General features: G+C 38.4%; 2 protein-coding genes across 2 annotated transcripts; both read left to right on the plus strand.

The window, feature by feature from the left end:
- The first annotated feature begins 1 nt into the window (after window position 1).
- Window positions 2-7859, plus strand: LOC120723243. Its single transcript, XM_040014587.1, has 4 exons — window positions 2-2340; window positions 3830-4129; window positions 4214-4498; window positions 7613-7859. Exons 1-4 carry the CDS (start codon window positions 2292-2294, stop codon window positions 7720-7722), a joined length of 744 nt encoding a protein of 247 aa, XP_039870521.1. The 5' UTR covers window positions 2-2291; the 3' UTR covers window positions 7723-7859.
- Window positions 7860-10448: 2589 nt separating this feature from the next.
- LOC120723235 lies at window positions 10449-14331 on the plus strand. Its single transcript, XM_040014577.1, has 4 exons — window positions 10449-11835; window positions 13049-13348; window positions 13428-13712; window positions 14102-14331. Exons 1-4 carry the CDS (start codon window positions 11787-11789, stop codon window positions 14218-14220), a joined length of 753 nt encoding a protein of 250 aa, XP_039870511.1. The 5' UTR covers window positions 10449-11786; the 3' UTR covers window positions 14221-14331.
- Window positions 14332-16243: the final 1912 nt, after the last annotated feature.

A 16243-nucleotide genomic window follows, 5' to 3' on the forward strand; every position in this document is an offset into this window, starting at 1 on the left:
GTAAACATAACAAACGCGCCACAAGACATGCATGGCAAACATGTTAAATCACTGTCATCACTGCAGAGAAATTTAAGAAAGAAAAATAAATTTTGCAGTGCTTACCCACTGCACATAGATGTCAATGCAAACTTGCTTGAAAAGAACTCCTCAAACCATCTATGATAGCGTTACCAATTATTTTTGATGAAATAGTCAAAAGTCAAGACTCTGCATCATTTTGTGAATAAAATACTTGTTGATCCTTATAAAGCTGTTTTCTGAGATTTTATAATGATAGCAAACACAAAAGAAGCATTTCTGATTCCTATTCCAGAAAGCAGCATTAAGATGTTTCTTCAGTGTGAGGGAATCAACTGATAACTACTACTAAGTTGTAAACCCAAGAATAAAAAAAGAAATGATTTCAGCTTCAAAGCTCATTTAAAATCATCAAAGACCAACCTATCAATCTCTGATATTTTAGAAGTTACCGATTCTGCTTTGATTGGTGTCTTCTTTGTATTATTCTAAATGTTAATGAGACACTGACACCATCATTTAACATTCAAAGTAACCTAAGAATGAAAAACGGGTTCAAAAATATATCTGAGATGAAAATTGGGTATCTTTCCAAATGCAGCAAGTTACATATTCAATATGCTGACAATTTTTCAAGTGTCCCAAAAAATCATGTCTCATGTTTAAATTCACATACAAAATTGTTGTCAAGTTTCAAAGTTCTTAAATAACACAGCTTTGAGACGGCGCGTGGCCCTGTAGCTCTGTGAAAAACACTTCATGGCTTCAACATTTTTCTTTTAGATGAAATGATGAATGATTAACTGTTAAAACCTATAGAAATTATTGATGCTTCTTTTTGTCAGTTCAGTTTATCTCAAACTGAACACTACGACTAAAATCGCAAACATGCAAAGAGCAAACCTTTAATTGTATCCTATTCTATGACTGAAAACACGTACGAACTAAAACTATATTTTTATTATATACTGTCTTGAACTACAGTCATTATATCATAAAGATTCTTTTAAGAGAATAATTTTGCAAGTGCTTTTGTTGAAAGACAGTCATATTTTTAACATTATTTTGTAATAAAAATATGGGAAAAAAAACACGAAACCATGTAAATTTTGTTTTAACAGCTGAATTCAGCTGAAATTCAGATCTACTGGAATATGTTACGAGACTGGGGTGCAAACTGAAGTATGGCAAAAGCAAACTTCTCTCTTGTTCTGCTACTTTTATTTCTCTTTCTTGTTCTCAATCTGTGAAAAGATGCAACTTCCTTTTTCTTGTATTAGACGTCTGGTTTTTTTTGTTTTGTTTTTTTGTGCAAGCATTTTTGCTTAACATGCAAAACCTAAAGGATGTTACAGCCTAAAGAGGAATTTGGTATCACTGCAAATGCAGCTTGTAGCACAAATGGCGGACCTGACCACACTTCAATGCTTTTTAACATCTTTATTAACTCACACTCGAATGCAGTTTTCCAGCTGATTAAAGTAGATTAAACTTCAATATTAAACGTAAAAAATCAGATACCCTGAAACAATTTCAATCATCATGTTTATATTGTTGTCCTTTCTGTAGTTCATGGGGAAAGTTAAGACACTGAACAAAAACAATAATACATTTTCATTTTTATTACCCATTAACAAATTCCACCAAATGCCTAATTTGTGAATAAAAATGCTTTTTGCTGGTGTTAAAAATGTTGTTGAGGCTTTTATCTCAGGGAAAAAGTATTTGGGAGGCTAAGCAGGTTTTTGACTTTGGAATATGGACTTCTTTGATATCACCCACATAGGGTAGTGGATGACTTTGGAGGCAGGCTACATTGCCGAGCAGAAAATATACAGATTAATAGTGTTTTTGTGCTATTTTAATGTTTGTCGGTTTTGTGGGACCAGTACCCCAATACAGGTAGTCTGGATGGGCCCTCTGCTTTAAAAGTCACTTATCCCTGATGGGTCTTACCCAGTAGACAATGCAAAGCTTAGATAGAGCCTGATGGGTGTTCTAACCACCGCTCTCTCCCAGCTGACTACTCCACTGACTCTGGTAAAAATTGAGCATTAGTAGCCATGGAGTCAAAGGCAGTGTGCTGTGAAACCATGGCTATGTCAGATCGACAACTGGCACAGCTCAAAGATAGTTCACTTGTGCACTGTTGGTCTGTGTCAAGTCTAGAGGAACAACGCAATCGTTAGAAGGGGCTGACCCTGTTCTGCTGTCAGTGGTATAAAACACTTCCATGTTGTTGCGTTTCAGAGAAACCTCGAGACTCTAGAATGTTTTTCTTTGTGATTCTTGTGTTGCTGTCCTGCACTGAGGCTGAAGGTAGGGAAAAAATGTCTAGATATTAGCATACATATAGTAGAAGTATATTGCAACTGCTTCCTTAATTCAACAGGGACAGAACTAACAAAGATGGAAAGTGCAAATGTTTTCTTTTATAATAGTGTTCACTACAAAAGATATCTGTTATTTTATTGCAGCGGATGAAAGACTTGATTAATGTCTCAAAGTATATCACAGTTTAATCGGAGCTGTGTCTTTGACAGGTGGAATAAGGTTTGACAAGTTAGTCCATCTAAAATAGTCACTTCCTCTTTCTTGCAGTGACTCGGTTTGTGTGCTAGAAGGTTTCCTGGTTCTGAGAGAAAATAAAACCAGCACAACCAAAGCTTTCAATACAGAACTTTAGAAGCATTGAACACTGCAGTTCCAGGATGATTTCAGACACAGATGAGGAGTAACTGCTGCCATCTTTTCATACTTTGACCTTTCAACACCACATGAGAAAAACTGTAAAATCTTACCCTGCTATGAAAGCTATTAGAGCTGCCTAATAATTTATTGTAAAACAACTAATTGTCCAATAATTTCCAATGATAATAAAAAAAACAATATAAATATAATAAATCAAACAACGTATGAATACATGATTTTTATGTCTTTATAGGGTCTGAGAACATGTTTGTACTTAATGGAACTTACATGTGGACATAAAGAAACCTGTTGTAGTAGACAAAAATAAACTTAATTTACTACCACTAACAATGTTGGTAACTATTATTATAAAGATGCAATCATGTTTGACACATGTGAAGGACGGTCTGAGTTATTTAGACAAAATTAGTCTTTGCTTTTAAACTAAAAAAAAAGATAAACAGGAAATACTGTGTAATGTTCAAGCAGACACTTAGGGTCTGAAATACTAAGAGTAAGGATTTCGAATGTTTTATAACTTTATCTCAGTCTTCATTTCATTTTTCATTGTTGACTCCTTCATGGCCGATTTGTGGTTTGGTTCTTTGACGTGGTCTGGGAGCAGACACATTCTGTAAGGTTTGGGGTTGTAGCTTCCCTATTTCTGTCATGGAGGGAAGCAGAGATAGTTTAATGAATTTGGGCAATTCTAGATATTAGAGGTGCACCATCCAAAGTTGTGTGGAAGTCATAACTTCCAATAGGAACGGATTTTCACAAGAAGGTTTATCTGTGAAGTCCACATTTTATTGTTGGAAATTATCTCAACAAACAGTAACTGAAGGACGATGTGGGGCAAGTTACACACAAATCTATATTAATTTTAGAGATGTCTGATTGGTGTAAGGGTTTTTATTACAGCTGAATAACAATTAAACATATTTGCACTAATAAATGTGTTTAATTATCAACATATAAACAGATTATATAAAAATGTTGACAAAACAATAATAAAAATACAAAAAAAAAAAAATACTGTATTTAATTTGAGAGACTTCCAGTTGCATGTTAATAAGATGATTCTGATATCAGGTTTGTTGTTTTTCTTTTCTTTTAGGGCTCCGACATGTGTTTCTCCTCCGTGGAAAGGACTTACACCTGGATATAAAGAAATCTGTTGTACTATACAAAAAAACTGATTTGATCTGGAAAGTTAATGAAACTAACAATATAGCTAAATGTGGTTTTAATAATGATCCAGTTGTGTTTGACAAATATGAAGGAAGGGCTGAGCTCTTCAGGCAAAATTACTCTTTGTTATTAAAGAATATGCAACACAATGACAGTGGAGATTATACTGCATTCATGGTTAGCTATGAAGACCAAAAGGTAGCTGAATACAAGGTCATAGTCCAAGGTAGGTTTCTGTTTTCATTATCTTTTTGAAATGGTGATACAACATAGACCTGTTTTAAATCTCTTTATGCCTGTTACTCTTCAGATCCAGTTTCTCCAGTTAACCTGACAGTGGACTCTATGGACAGCAGTTCAAACTCCTGTAGCCTCATTGTGACCTGCAGCACAGTGGATTCTCACATCAGCAGCATTTTCACATGTGATGCCCAAAACTGCTCTCTGGTAGAGAAAGGAAGCTTTAAAGCCCAAACCTATTCTTCCAATCTCACTGTCAATTTGCAGCAAGACTTAATCGTCTGTAATCACCGCAACCAAGTGAGCTGGGAACAGACTAAGAAGGACATTAAACGTTATTGCAAGGAAAAAACAGGTAAGATTCAAAGACATCACATTCATTTGTACATTCTGCAAAATCATGTCTTGACCCTTTGTTGGGGCAGTTGTAACCAATCAGCTGTCCTATAATGAGCACATCCACTCAGAAGTTACCAGAAATTTTCAAGCTTGTGTCTGCTTCTATTGATCTGGAACACAATTTCAGTTAAAATCTCAAAACCTGTGTTAAATACCTTTAGTAGTAGTTGACTGCTGGACGAATAATTCTGGTTAACAATAGTTGGCATGAGAAATATTCCATATGTATATCACCAAATTTGAGGAGTTATTATCTTTCTTTTGATGAGAAAATCTAAAATATTCTGAATAGAGTGTAAGGTCGATGGCAAAAACTTGCATTGTGGTGGCCCACCAGAGGGGTCACACCCAGGTGAGGGGTTTTGCGCGCAATGTGTTCAGTTCATGTTTGGTGGTCAATAAAGTCGGAGGAAAAGGCTAAACCTCCTGTGTTGTCTGACCCTTCACTCCACAGCATTAGATTTTTAAGGATGACAACAAAAGCTGCCCATCACAATCTCTAATGCTTTTATTCATGCCTATTTATTAAATAAATAAGTCATTTGTAACTATAGCAACCAGGTAACAATTAAATTAGATCAATCTAAATTGGTTCTGTACATTACCACAATGAATTTAAATGAAACAACTCAGATGTAGTTGAAGTGCAGACTTTGCAAGCTTTAAATCAGAGGGTTGAACAAAAAGACTGTATAAAATGTGAGGAACTAAAATTTTTTAGCTCCTTACAATGAATTCATTTCAGGCGCTCAAGATTAATTGGAAAAGTTGTGTAACAGAGGGCGGAAGGCTGGTTTTACTTCCACAGTGGTTTTGTGCGAAGGAAGGAAACCTTCCTCCAAACGGATTGAGCAGTGGAGCCGCCAAGGGAAAGCACACATTTAAAAAAAAAAAAAAACTGTATAATTAAAATATAATTTCTTATATTTAAATAGTTAAAAATGCAAAATGAATTAAAACAACCTTGGCCAAGAGGTAGCACAATACAAGTCAATAAAACACAATATTAAAAGTCCAGTGGCCTGCGCCACGACCTAAAAGTCCCAGGGAGCTAAGAAATCCAGCAAGTGGTATAACCAGAGGAACCAGCGGAGTCCTCGCCTCTCTCTCGCACTCACGTCCTGATATGCTGAAGAAGGAGAGGAAGCGGCAGTCACTATTCTTTCCAGACAGGTTTACTTCATAAAAAAGGGATAAGTCAGAGACTTACCCCGGGTGGGCAGAGCTCTCAACTCCCCCCGCCGCTTCTTTAAAACTGGAAATCGGCACAGCCGTCTCGTAGCCTCCGCTGGTACTGTCGCTCTCTGCGGGCTCGCTCGCTCTCTGCGGGCTCGCTCTCTGCGGGCTCGCTCGCTCTCTGCGGGCTCGCTCGCTCGTACTGTCGCTCTCTGCGGGCTCGTACTGTCGCTCTCTGCGGGCTCGTACTGTCGCTCTCTGCGGGCTCGTACTGTCGCTCTCTGCGGGCTCGTACTGTCGCTCTCTGCGGGCTCGTACTGTCGCTCTCTGCGGGCTCGTACTGTCGCTCTCTGCGGGCTCGTACTGTCGCTCTCTGCGGGCTCGTCTCGCTCGCTCTCTGCGGGCTCGCTCGCTCGTACTGTCGCTCTCTGCGGGCTCGTACTGTCGCTCTCTGCGGGCTCGTACTGTCGCTCTCTGCGGGCTCGTACTGTCGCTCTCTGCGGGCTCGTACTGTCGCTCTCTGCGGGCTGGTGCCTCTGCGCGCTGGTCCTCCTGCTGGTGCCCTCCCCGGTCTCATCCGTCTCGAGCCTCCAGCCCGAAGCCGAGGCCCTCAGCCTCTAGCCTTCAAGCGCAGCCGTCAATCACAGCTCTACAGCCCAAGCCTTCTCTCCATATCTCTGGCTCGGCTTCTCAGTCACTCCGGTCACTCTCTTTCGTCCCTTCCGCTTCGAGCCTCCAGCCCGAAGCCGAGGCGCTCAGCCTCTGGCCTTTGAGCGCAACTCCTCAAAGCAAAGCTTTCCTTGCCATTCGTCCTCAAAAGCGCCCTTTTCTGTCGTCTACCCAGCCCTCTTATTGGCCTCTCTGGTACCTCTCAGGTGAAATCAAGTTAGTAATCAGATAGGGGTGGAGTCTTTACAGGACAGTTGTTCAATTAAATAAGATAAAAACATGCAATAGAACTCATACAAACAAACCCAATATACAATATTAAAATATTAAACAGATAAAACGTCGCAAAACATGCACAGTAAAAACTCCAAATAACTTGTCCCGTTTCACCCCGTGACAGTTGAATAACTGAAAATAAAATGTTAATTTCTAATACTTTGCTGGAAATGACACCCTGAAGTCTTGATCTCATGGACATCATCAGATTTTGGGTTTTCTCCTTTTTTATGCTCTGCCAGGTCTTTACTACAGAGGCTTTCAGTTGCTGTTTGTTTGTGGGCCCATCTTCTCTTTATTGCTGAGTTCATCAGTGCTTTCTTTCTTTCTCAGGATGTACGAAATTGTAGATTTTGCCACTCCTAATCTTAAAGCCGTTTCTCAAGTGGGATTTTTCTGTTTTCGCAGCTTAAGGATGTTGTTTCACCTGCATGGAGAGCTCCTTTGACTGCATGTTGTCTGTTGACAGCAAAATGTTCCAAACACAAGCGCCAAACCTTAGATCAACTCCAGGCCTTTTATCTGCTTAATTGATAATAACATACGAAGGAATTGCTCACACCTGCCCATGAAATGACCTTCGAGTCAATTGTCCAATTACGTTTGGCCCCTTTAAAAAGACTGTGGGACACATTAAGTTCCATGTCCATTATATAACTGTAATTAGAATATGTTTCAATAAACATGTTAAAAAACAATTGTGTCAGTGTCCAAATATATATGGACCTAACTGTATATAAACCTCAGTCCTCCCTCAATCCCTAAATCTAATTTAGACAAATAATCACAATAGTCACTCGCTTTTTCCTCTGGAATGCTGAATACAGTTGGGATACATTCAGAAATAAATTAACTGTATTTCTGAAATGTAAAAGATTTCTTGAGTCAGATAAAATAAATTGGAAGTACAGTTTATTTAGTGTTTCATTATTTCTGCTCATGTCTGCAGGTATCTCCATCTGTGTGGTGAAGACAGTCGTGTTCTCTGTTGGTCTGATCATCATGGTGATTGCTGTCATCAGTGTCCACATTATGCAGAAGATTAAGAAGCAAAAATAAAGAAGAGGCTTTCCACTTACACATATAACTTATATGGTTTTAGAAAATGTTGAGGTTATAGATACCAGTGGTAGATAACTACACAGGTTAACACATTTTGGGTGTTTTGCAAACATTAAAAATTCTCAAATATCACACAAGGAATCTGTATCACTTTGTAAATAAAATGCTTGTTGCTCATGTTAATAATATTACAGAAGATTTCATCTTGAAAACAAAACCTTTGGTGGTCTGACCCCTGAACTGAAGAAATTGTCAAATTAGATGATATAGGTTAAAAATTTCCATTTTACTTACTTTATAAATTAGCTTCCTAATGTGGCAACACAAGGGTAATTAAATAGTTTTAATGCTTTGCCCGTGACACTCACTATTCCCCCCCATCTTTTTGGGCAGCCAAAAGTTGTCAACAACACCACCTTGGGAATGTCACCCAAGGAAATGAGTAAAAGCATCAGTAAGGTGCACTAAGATGAGGTGAGAGATGTGATTCCACAATTCAAAGGTTTAAGCCCTTGGCTGCACCGTGCCATCACAGCTGAGGTGGTAAAAGGACCTGATACCCAGCCTTCAGTTCAGTTCAATTTTATTTATATAGCGCCAAAGCACAACAGCAGTCGCCTCAAGGCGCTTCATATTGTAAGGTACACCCTACAATAATACATACAGAAAACCCCCCAACAATTATGACCCCCTACGAGCAAGCACTTTGGCAACAGAGGGAAGGAAAAACTCCCTTTTAACAGGATGAAACCTCCAGCAGAACCAGGCTCAGGGAGGGGCAGCCATCTGCCACGACCGTTTGGGGTGAGAGAAGGAAGACAGGAAAAAAGACTGTGGAAGAGAGCCATATGAGGCTTATGTGTTGAAATGGTCACAGTGCTAGACAGACCTTTTCCCATTCTGATAATAAGTAGATCATCTATAAGGTTTAAGATCAAAGATTGAAGTTTGATCTAAATGTTAGCAGAGAGATGCAGTCTGAGTGGTGAAAATGCAAATTCTAATGTTCGCAGTTTGTGTGTGTAAACGCGAATCCATCATCGACCTGTTTATTCATGTCTGAGTTTAAGAGGATAAGAACTATGTCACCAACCCATCATTATACTTTTGAACAAGAAAAGTAGAGTTAAATGTTGTAAAGGTTAAACACAGAATTATTATTCATATGTGATTTTGCTGATAGTTAACTATGCGCAATACTGGTCAGAACATAATCTGTAAATTTAAAGATGTTTGACACTAAAATGATGAATAAGGTAAGAAAAGTAAGAAAGTAAGAAAAGAGAATAATGATTTTAGAGACAGGCCTAACTCAGGCCTAGCTGTAGAAACAGCCTTGAGAGATATGAGTGTGAGTGTGTGAATGAGAGCATGCTAAGAACACTGAATGTCTGACTTTTAAAGTGTATGATTTAGTGAAAAGGGGGATTGTATTGAATATATTATATTTAATGAATATGAATGACAAACACAAGTTTTAAAGAGACAAGTATCTGTATTAAAAGGAATTATGTGAAGTGAATGTGCTAATGAAATCTGGACTGAATGAAGGCATGAAATGAAATGACCTTCACCTTAGTTAAAGTGGGTGAAAGGTCATAAATGGAAAGAATATTGAGGTCTGGCTGAAGATCAGTGAAACTTGTGTAAACATCTGATTGGTTGGCTAGATATTAGAGAGAGATAGGTGGGGCGACTGGGCACTTGATAAAGCATAAATTGCCTGGAGGTCTACTGGGTCATTCTGCAGCAGTTCAACCCTTTGAACTGCGAGATGAGCAGTTCAAAGGGATTCCAGAAGTTCACCGCTGAAAATTCTAGCAGAGGTCCCAGGGGGAGATTGGCCAGTGGACTGAAATTGCAGACTTGGATTTGGCTCTATTTCTGCTCATCATCATCATCGTTCCCATGTTGAATTATAATTCTGAGAAGGTTCGGACTTCCATCATTTACCAGGTGGATCGCAGAGTCTCAAGACCAAGGTTTGCCCTGTCAAGTATAACTTTGAGGAATCCTGCTTTCCTAAATATTTCCATTAACACAGAGCACTGAGGTGGAACACATCCTGCCAAGCTGCTGTAATAAAATCTGCAATTCAAGTCTAAAATGTGGATATTCTGTTTTTAACCCCTTGAGGGACAGCTTCCTAAATCGAGACCCCCCACATCTAGTTCATCTAAGGGAACACCTTGGTATTCCCAGGCCTAGTAGACAGAGGGAATCTCTCTACTGCAACTAATGATTATTTTGATTTTCAACTAATCTGCCTGATTTTTCTTTAATTAGTCAATGATTATTTCAATAACACTTGTCTTTGCTTCCTGTGGGCAAACCTCCTGTTCTAGGCTAAAGTACCTCACCTGCTCAAGTCTTCCCACTTGTGAATCACCCTGTTGTCTCATCCCACAGCAAATTAAAATTATGACCCAGGAAACATGAATTTGAAAATAATCAAATGTAATTTTAACATTACCATCAGGCTAAAAAATGAAATTAATCAAAATATTAGGTAATATAAATTAAAATGCTAGTAGTATTTAAACAAAAAAATAATAATGTGTAAATAGGAAACTAAAAATGTGTGTGAATGTGTGTGTGAATGGGTGGATGACTGGATATGTAAAGCCCTTTGGGGTCCTTAGAGACTAGTAAAGCGCTATATAAATACAGACCATTTACCATTTACCATTTAAAAATGGCTAAAATAAATAAAAATAAAGTGCTTAATGCCAATTAAACTGACGTCACAGCTCAAGGGTGTCGGTGCTTTTTAGTGCTCGTGCACTGGAGTAATGCTGTCGTGGAAGTAAAGCTCCGCTTTGCAAAGTCTGCTTTTAATTTTGTGCGTTTTCTGTGAAATGTTTTCACATATTTTAAATTCCCCGCCTCCATTTTTTTCCGTCCTCCTGTTTTGCCGTTTAACTACATTCTTCCTCGAGTGCAGTTTTGGCAGACGTTATTAGGCGGTACTGCCCCCATAGCTTCCTGTAGTGTATTGCAGTTAGAAAAGCGCATTTATTACGTGGTTTTACAATATGACGAATCGACGAGTTTTTATAGTTGATGTCATTGATTATGGAGACGAATCGTTGCAGCCCTGCTCTCTTCCCCTGGGCCTGAGCATCCCCAGAACACCTGGCACAGGAGTTGCACACAGGGCTTTCTAGTCAGATGCTTGAACTACTCAGTTGGCTCCCTAGGTGTGGAGGAGTAGGAGCTATACACTGAGTACCTCCCAAACTACCAAACCCCTCACCCAGTCTCTAAGGAAGAAGCCAACCACCTCTGCTTCCTCAGCGGGATCCTCCTAGTAATCCTTCCACCGCTCGATGTTGGCAGCACACCATCCACACTATGCACCACCAAAGTACCACTTTCCCCAATGGCAGTTTCCAGAATCACTTTGACGCTGATGAAAATCCTTTTTTTTCCATTTCCTCGCCAACTCAACTACAACATCAGGTGTTTAAAATAGTAATTCTGGGTAGTCTACAGGTCAATAGTACATCTGCTGCAAAATATTAAGTACTCAGTACAGTTTTTTCTTTAACCTATTCTCAAGTTTAAAGCTCACACACTAAATCCTTCGATAGTATAGGATACACTTTACTACTACACTTCTTTTTAAACGTTTTTTTAAGACAATCTGAATTCTTATTCAAAGTAAGGCCAACACATTAAAATTGACAACAGAAGATATCACTTCTGCATGAACTTTTCCTGCTGTTTTGTGTGTTAGTGAGGCGAGACTCAGCTTTTCCTGTGAAAAAACATGCCCTTTTAGATGCATATTGAAGTACTAGTACTTTTTTGTGCACTTACATTTAAAACTGTTTCCTTAACAATGATTTCAGTTCTTTCCAACAATTATTAACTGGTGCCAAAGGGCTCTGAGAGGAAATTATAGAGGAGATGTTTTTGTGTTTGTTTTTGCGCTGACAGTCTGTGACAAGGAAACAAAGTTGTGAAAAGAGGTGGGCTTTGTGGGTTCCATCATTGCTGTAAACAGAAGTAACACACTGATGGCTTTGATGGTGTTGCATTAAGCTTAAGACTATACAATGTTTTTCTTGGTGGTACTGGCGCTGCTGTTCTGCACTGAGGCACAAGGTATGAAAAGAAATCTGCCTGATCATTTACACAAAAAGCAATGAAACATGTTTTGTTGCTGGTGTGTTATTTCCTGTTATGTTTTGTTTTATTGTGATCAGCAAACTGAACACCAGGAACAACAGTGGCAAACAGGAAAAGAGCAAACCTTTTATTTTATAGTAGTTGTTATTTTTTGATTAGTAATGAATATGCGTCATCTGTAATCATGTACCATTCTATTAGAGCAGTATGGAAGAAGAGGTTAGTAGCACGAGTGGCTTTGTTTAATATTAAAGTCTTAAACTACATCGTGATTGCATTCGATGCGCTTCTTTCGGAGTCTGAAGACGGTTTGTCAAAGTAGTTAATGAAAGTAAAGGTTCTTACCTGTTACTGCCAACAATAATGCCAAAGTAGTGTGCTATGAAGCAAGATTAATAGGTCAGTGAGGTGACCCAGAATTTTCAGCTTGAAAAGGTGGTTGTATTTGTTCCTGGATATGTTCACTATGGTCACCTGCTCTCGAGCTCCTTATGTTCTAAGTTTTACTTTGAAATCCTGGTGAAATGCCGTGTTTTCACTCATTCTAAAAATGTAATTTTCCATATTCTCCTGGTGTGATGCTATATAGATTATAGATTCTCTACTGGAGTATGTTTTATTCATGAAACCTCGAGAAACGTATCCTGGTAACGCCACAAAAACAAGCCCTACTATAGTTGCCATAGCACAAACAAAAATCATTTATATTAATTTGGTCATAATGAAAATGTATGTATAATAATACTGTATGACTCTGTCATTTTACACTGTTCGAGCTGGAACCAATATAGCACAGATTATACAAAAGTGATTTAAACACCTCTCATTAGGCTATTGGACAGCTCAATGGATCAAAGTTTCAGAACTCATTGAAGATAAATGGTGCGGTAGAATATATAATATTACTAATAATAACTAATGAATTCTCAAGACTCTCAAATCACAAAGCAGCACTTTTAACAGACAGAATGTAGAAAAATATCTTCATATTCTGACACATCTCATTAAAAAGTCATTTTTGTTCATGGTTTCATGAACAAAAATGACTTTTGTGTATTCTCAATTCATTGTGCATGTATTATTTCAAGCCTTTGTTTTCATTTTCATTATTGTATCTGATAAAAGTAAGGAATCACAGGTGAACATGACATGATTCTGACAACACATTTTTGTTTATCTGTTCTTTTAGGCCTCCGAAACGTGTTTCTCCTTCATGGAAGTGATTTACACCTAGATGTAAAGAAATCTGTTGTACTTGACAAAAAGACTGACTTTTTCTGGAAGTATAATATTACTAATTATGTTGGTAAAATTAGTTATAATAAAGAAGCAATATTGTTTGACAGTTATGAAGGAAGAGCTGAGGTCTTTGGACGAAATTTCTCTTTGGTATTAAAGAATGTAAAACACAGCGACTGTGGAGATTATACTGCAGTTGTGGTTGGAGGACAAGAGCAAAGTATAGCTGAATACAAGGTCATAGTCCAAGGTACGTTTCTCTTGCCAGTACAATTTTTAAATGTTGATACATCAGAAACATCCATTCACAGTTTTTTTTTATTCCCCAGATCCAGTATCTCGTGCTGAGCTGACAGTGGACCATCTTTCCAGCAGCTCAGACTCCTGTAACCTCACTGTGACCTGCAGCACAGTGGAGTTTAACATCAGCAGCATTTTTAGATGCGATGCCCAAAACTGCCTGCAAGTGGAAGAAAAGAGCTTAAACGTCTCAAAATATTTTTCTTCTCTGACTGTTTACTTGCAGCAAGATACCATCTTTTGTAATCATAGCAACAAAGTGAGCTGGAAAGCGAACAAGAAGGTGATCAAGCCGTACTGTGAAACAAAATCAGGTAAGACCATCAGTAAATTGTCCCCACCCGCAGATATGTCACCAAATGTGTTGGACTAACAACTTACTTTTGATGAACAAAAAGATATCTCTTCTGGTGAGATTAAAACAAAAATTTAACATCTTACAATAATTGTTGTTGGTCTGAGTAACTTATCTGTTGTCAAATCTGCTATTGCCCAAGCTCAGTCACTGAAACTTTGCGATACCTTTCCTGTATTTGGAAATAAAAAGTTTGGTCAGTAACAAAGTTCACAAACTGCTATTCACATTTTTTAGAGAAATTAGTGGTTTAGAACTTGGGCTCTGTTGTTGTTCAACGTTTGGATTAGCTGTTTGGATATGCTGTTTTCATCTTGTGAGAAATCTGTCTGTTTTCCTGTGTTGCAGGTTCAGATGGTGTCTCCGTCTGTGTGGTGAAGACAGTCGTGTTCTCTGTCGGTCTGATTATCATGGTGATTGCTGTCATCAGTGTGCATCTCATGGAGAAGAAAAAGAAGCAAAAATAAACCTTTCTAATGTATATAAAGCTCAGTCTTATGTAGAAAACTTCTGTGCTTGTTTGTTTTTTCACTTGTAGCAGCTTTGGTTAAAAAATAAATCCCTGTTTCTTTATCTTATACAATGAAAACACAAAGTTGTGCATAAGAAATGTAACAATGCACTCAAGCCAACATCATACGGTACATTTAAAGACAAGAAAACATTCATGATTATTTATTAGTTAAACCCATCATGAAAATGTTTGAGGATTTGCTCCTGAGGCAAATGTGTTTCTTAAACCTCACCAGAAGAGGGCAGTGTGTTACTTTTGAGCTGGTCTGCCCACCTGTCCAACACGATTACCAAGTGATTGAATTCCTCTGTGCAATTTCACAATGCAAGAAAGGAAGGCCGTCACCTCCCCGTGCAGAGACCAAAACATTAACATATTACCAGCTGAGGAAGGGAGGTGCACTGTTGTATTCAGCTCAGCTGATTATCTTCCCACGATTACTACACTCCTCAGTGACAATACCTATGAGAGCCCACAAGCATTAACTTGCATAGGATAAAGCCATTGACTGCTCTAAGTATAACCATCTGTACCCAGGGGATGCTATAGCCTGTGTATATGGACTTATAAAGATCCACAAAGAAGGAGTACCACTCAGACTCATAATTAGCAGAATAAACTCAGCCACCAACAACATTTCCTATAGCACCGCGCCACTATCGGAGCTAGGATGTTTTCCCTCCAATCAGATTTGCTATTAGAACTCTGCCTTTGCACCACTTATTTTAAATACAACAAGGGTTTTCACTGACAAAAGTGCCACTCATTGTAAGTAGCCTTGACACGGAGGAAGTGAAAGTAGATCTTTGGGCTCTTTCACAGTGACAGCACCTAGCCACCGGTACAGATGTGGATGAAACCTGGGTTAAAACCAAAACCCAAGAAGTAGAAGCCTTCGCTGTTCACATCAACTCAGTGGATAGAAACATGAAATTCACCAGGGAAAATAGAAGGGACAACTGTTTGCCTTTTGATCAGTATGTTAAATGAGTAGTAAAAGAGACTGTTCTAATGTCTGAATTTTGTGTGTCTGTGTGTGTACATGATCAGGGAAAGGACTGAGGCAGCAAACTGAACCACAACTTCTTTGGGGTATACTGTAGTTCTTAACAGCCACAAACTAAACCTTGCGTGAAATGTGATAAATGTGATATATGCATTTAATATTTACTTTCTGAACTATAGTAATAATCTTTTATTCATCTCCTTCAGTTGTAAGGAGTTAGCATGTAGATGTAACAACCAATGTTGTGATATACTGCATGTACTGTTTCATACAGCATGCAGGGTGTGTTGCATTTACGTTTTACAATCTGTCTTTAAAGGAAGTTCAGTCAAGCAGAGACTTCCTGTCTGCATAAAGTTGGGTTTAAATACACCTACACATCTCTCTGTTTGACGTTTCACTTTGTGCTTGCTGTTGTGCCTGTGTGTAGAGTGCAGTACAAATACTTGTTACTCCAGTAACAGTCATTATTGCACATGATTCTGCTTGAAGTCACTACTATGATTTTACAACAATATATCTGTGATAATTTATTGGGTCAAGGTTGCCCTCTCTCACAACGAGTCGATAAATACCAGCCGCAGTGCTAACTTTGTCAATTAATCAGAGAGTGCCAGAGGAGGGTTGCTGAGTAGAGTGCTTTTTGTTCTTGAGGAGGCGGAGGAAACAGACATAAAGAGAGTGAAAGAAACTTAGTAGAAGGAATCAGCAACAGACTCTGTGTTTGCAGAAATCAACGGTTCCATTTTTAGATCTGATTCTCTGTAAAATCAAAAAGCCAATCAGGTAAAAAGACTTGAAATGTTTATGAAAATATGAAGTTCTAACTTCCCCTAAGTTCCCTGGTACAACAGCTAAATTGAAAAAACAAAACATGAAGGCAATGAAAACCTTTTTTCTGTCTTATGTACTTTTAGCTTTGGGTGTATGTGTGTGATTCACTATGACCTTTGAGGACAAAGGCATTCAG

This window comes from Simochromis diagramma, unplaced genomic scaffold, assembly GCF_900408965.1.
Source record: "Simochromis diagramma unplaced genomic scaffold, fSimDia1.1 OVJJ01000205.1, whole genome shotgun sequence".
NCBI classification, from domain to species: domain Eukaryota; kingdom Metazoa; phylum Chordata; class Actinopteri; order Cichliformes; family Cichlidae; genus Simochromis; species Simochromis diagramma.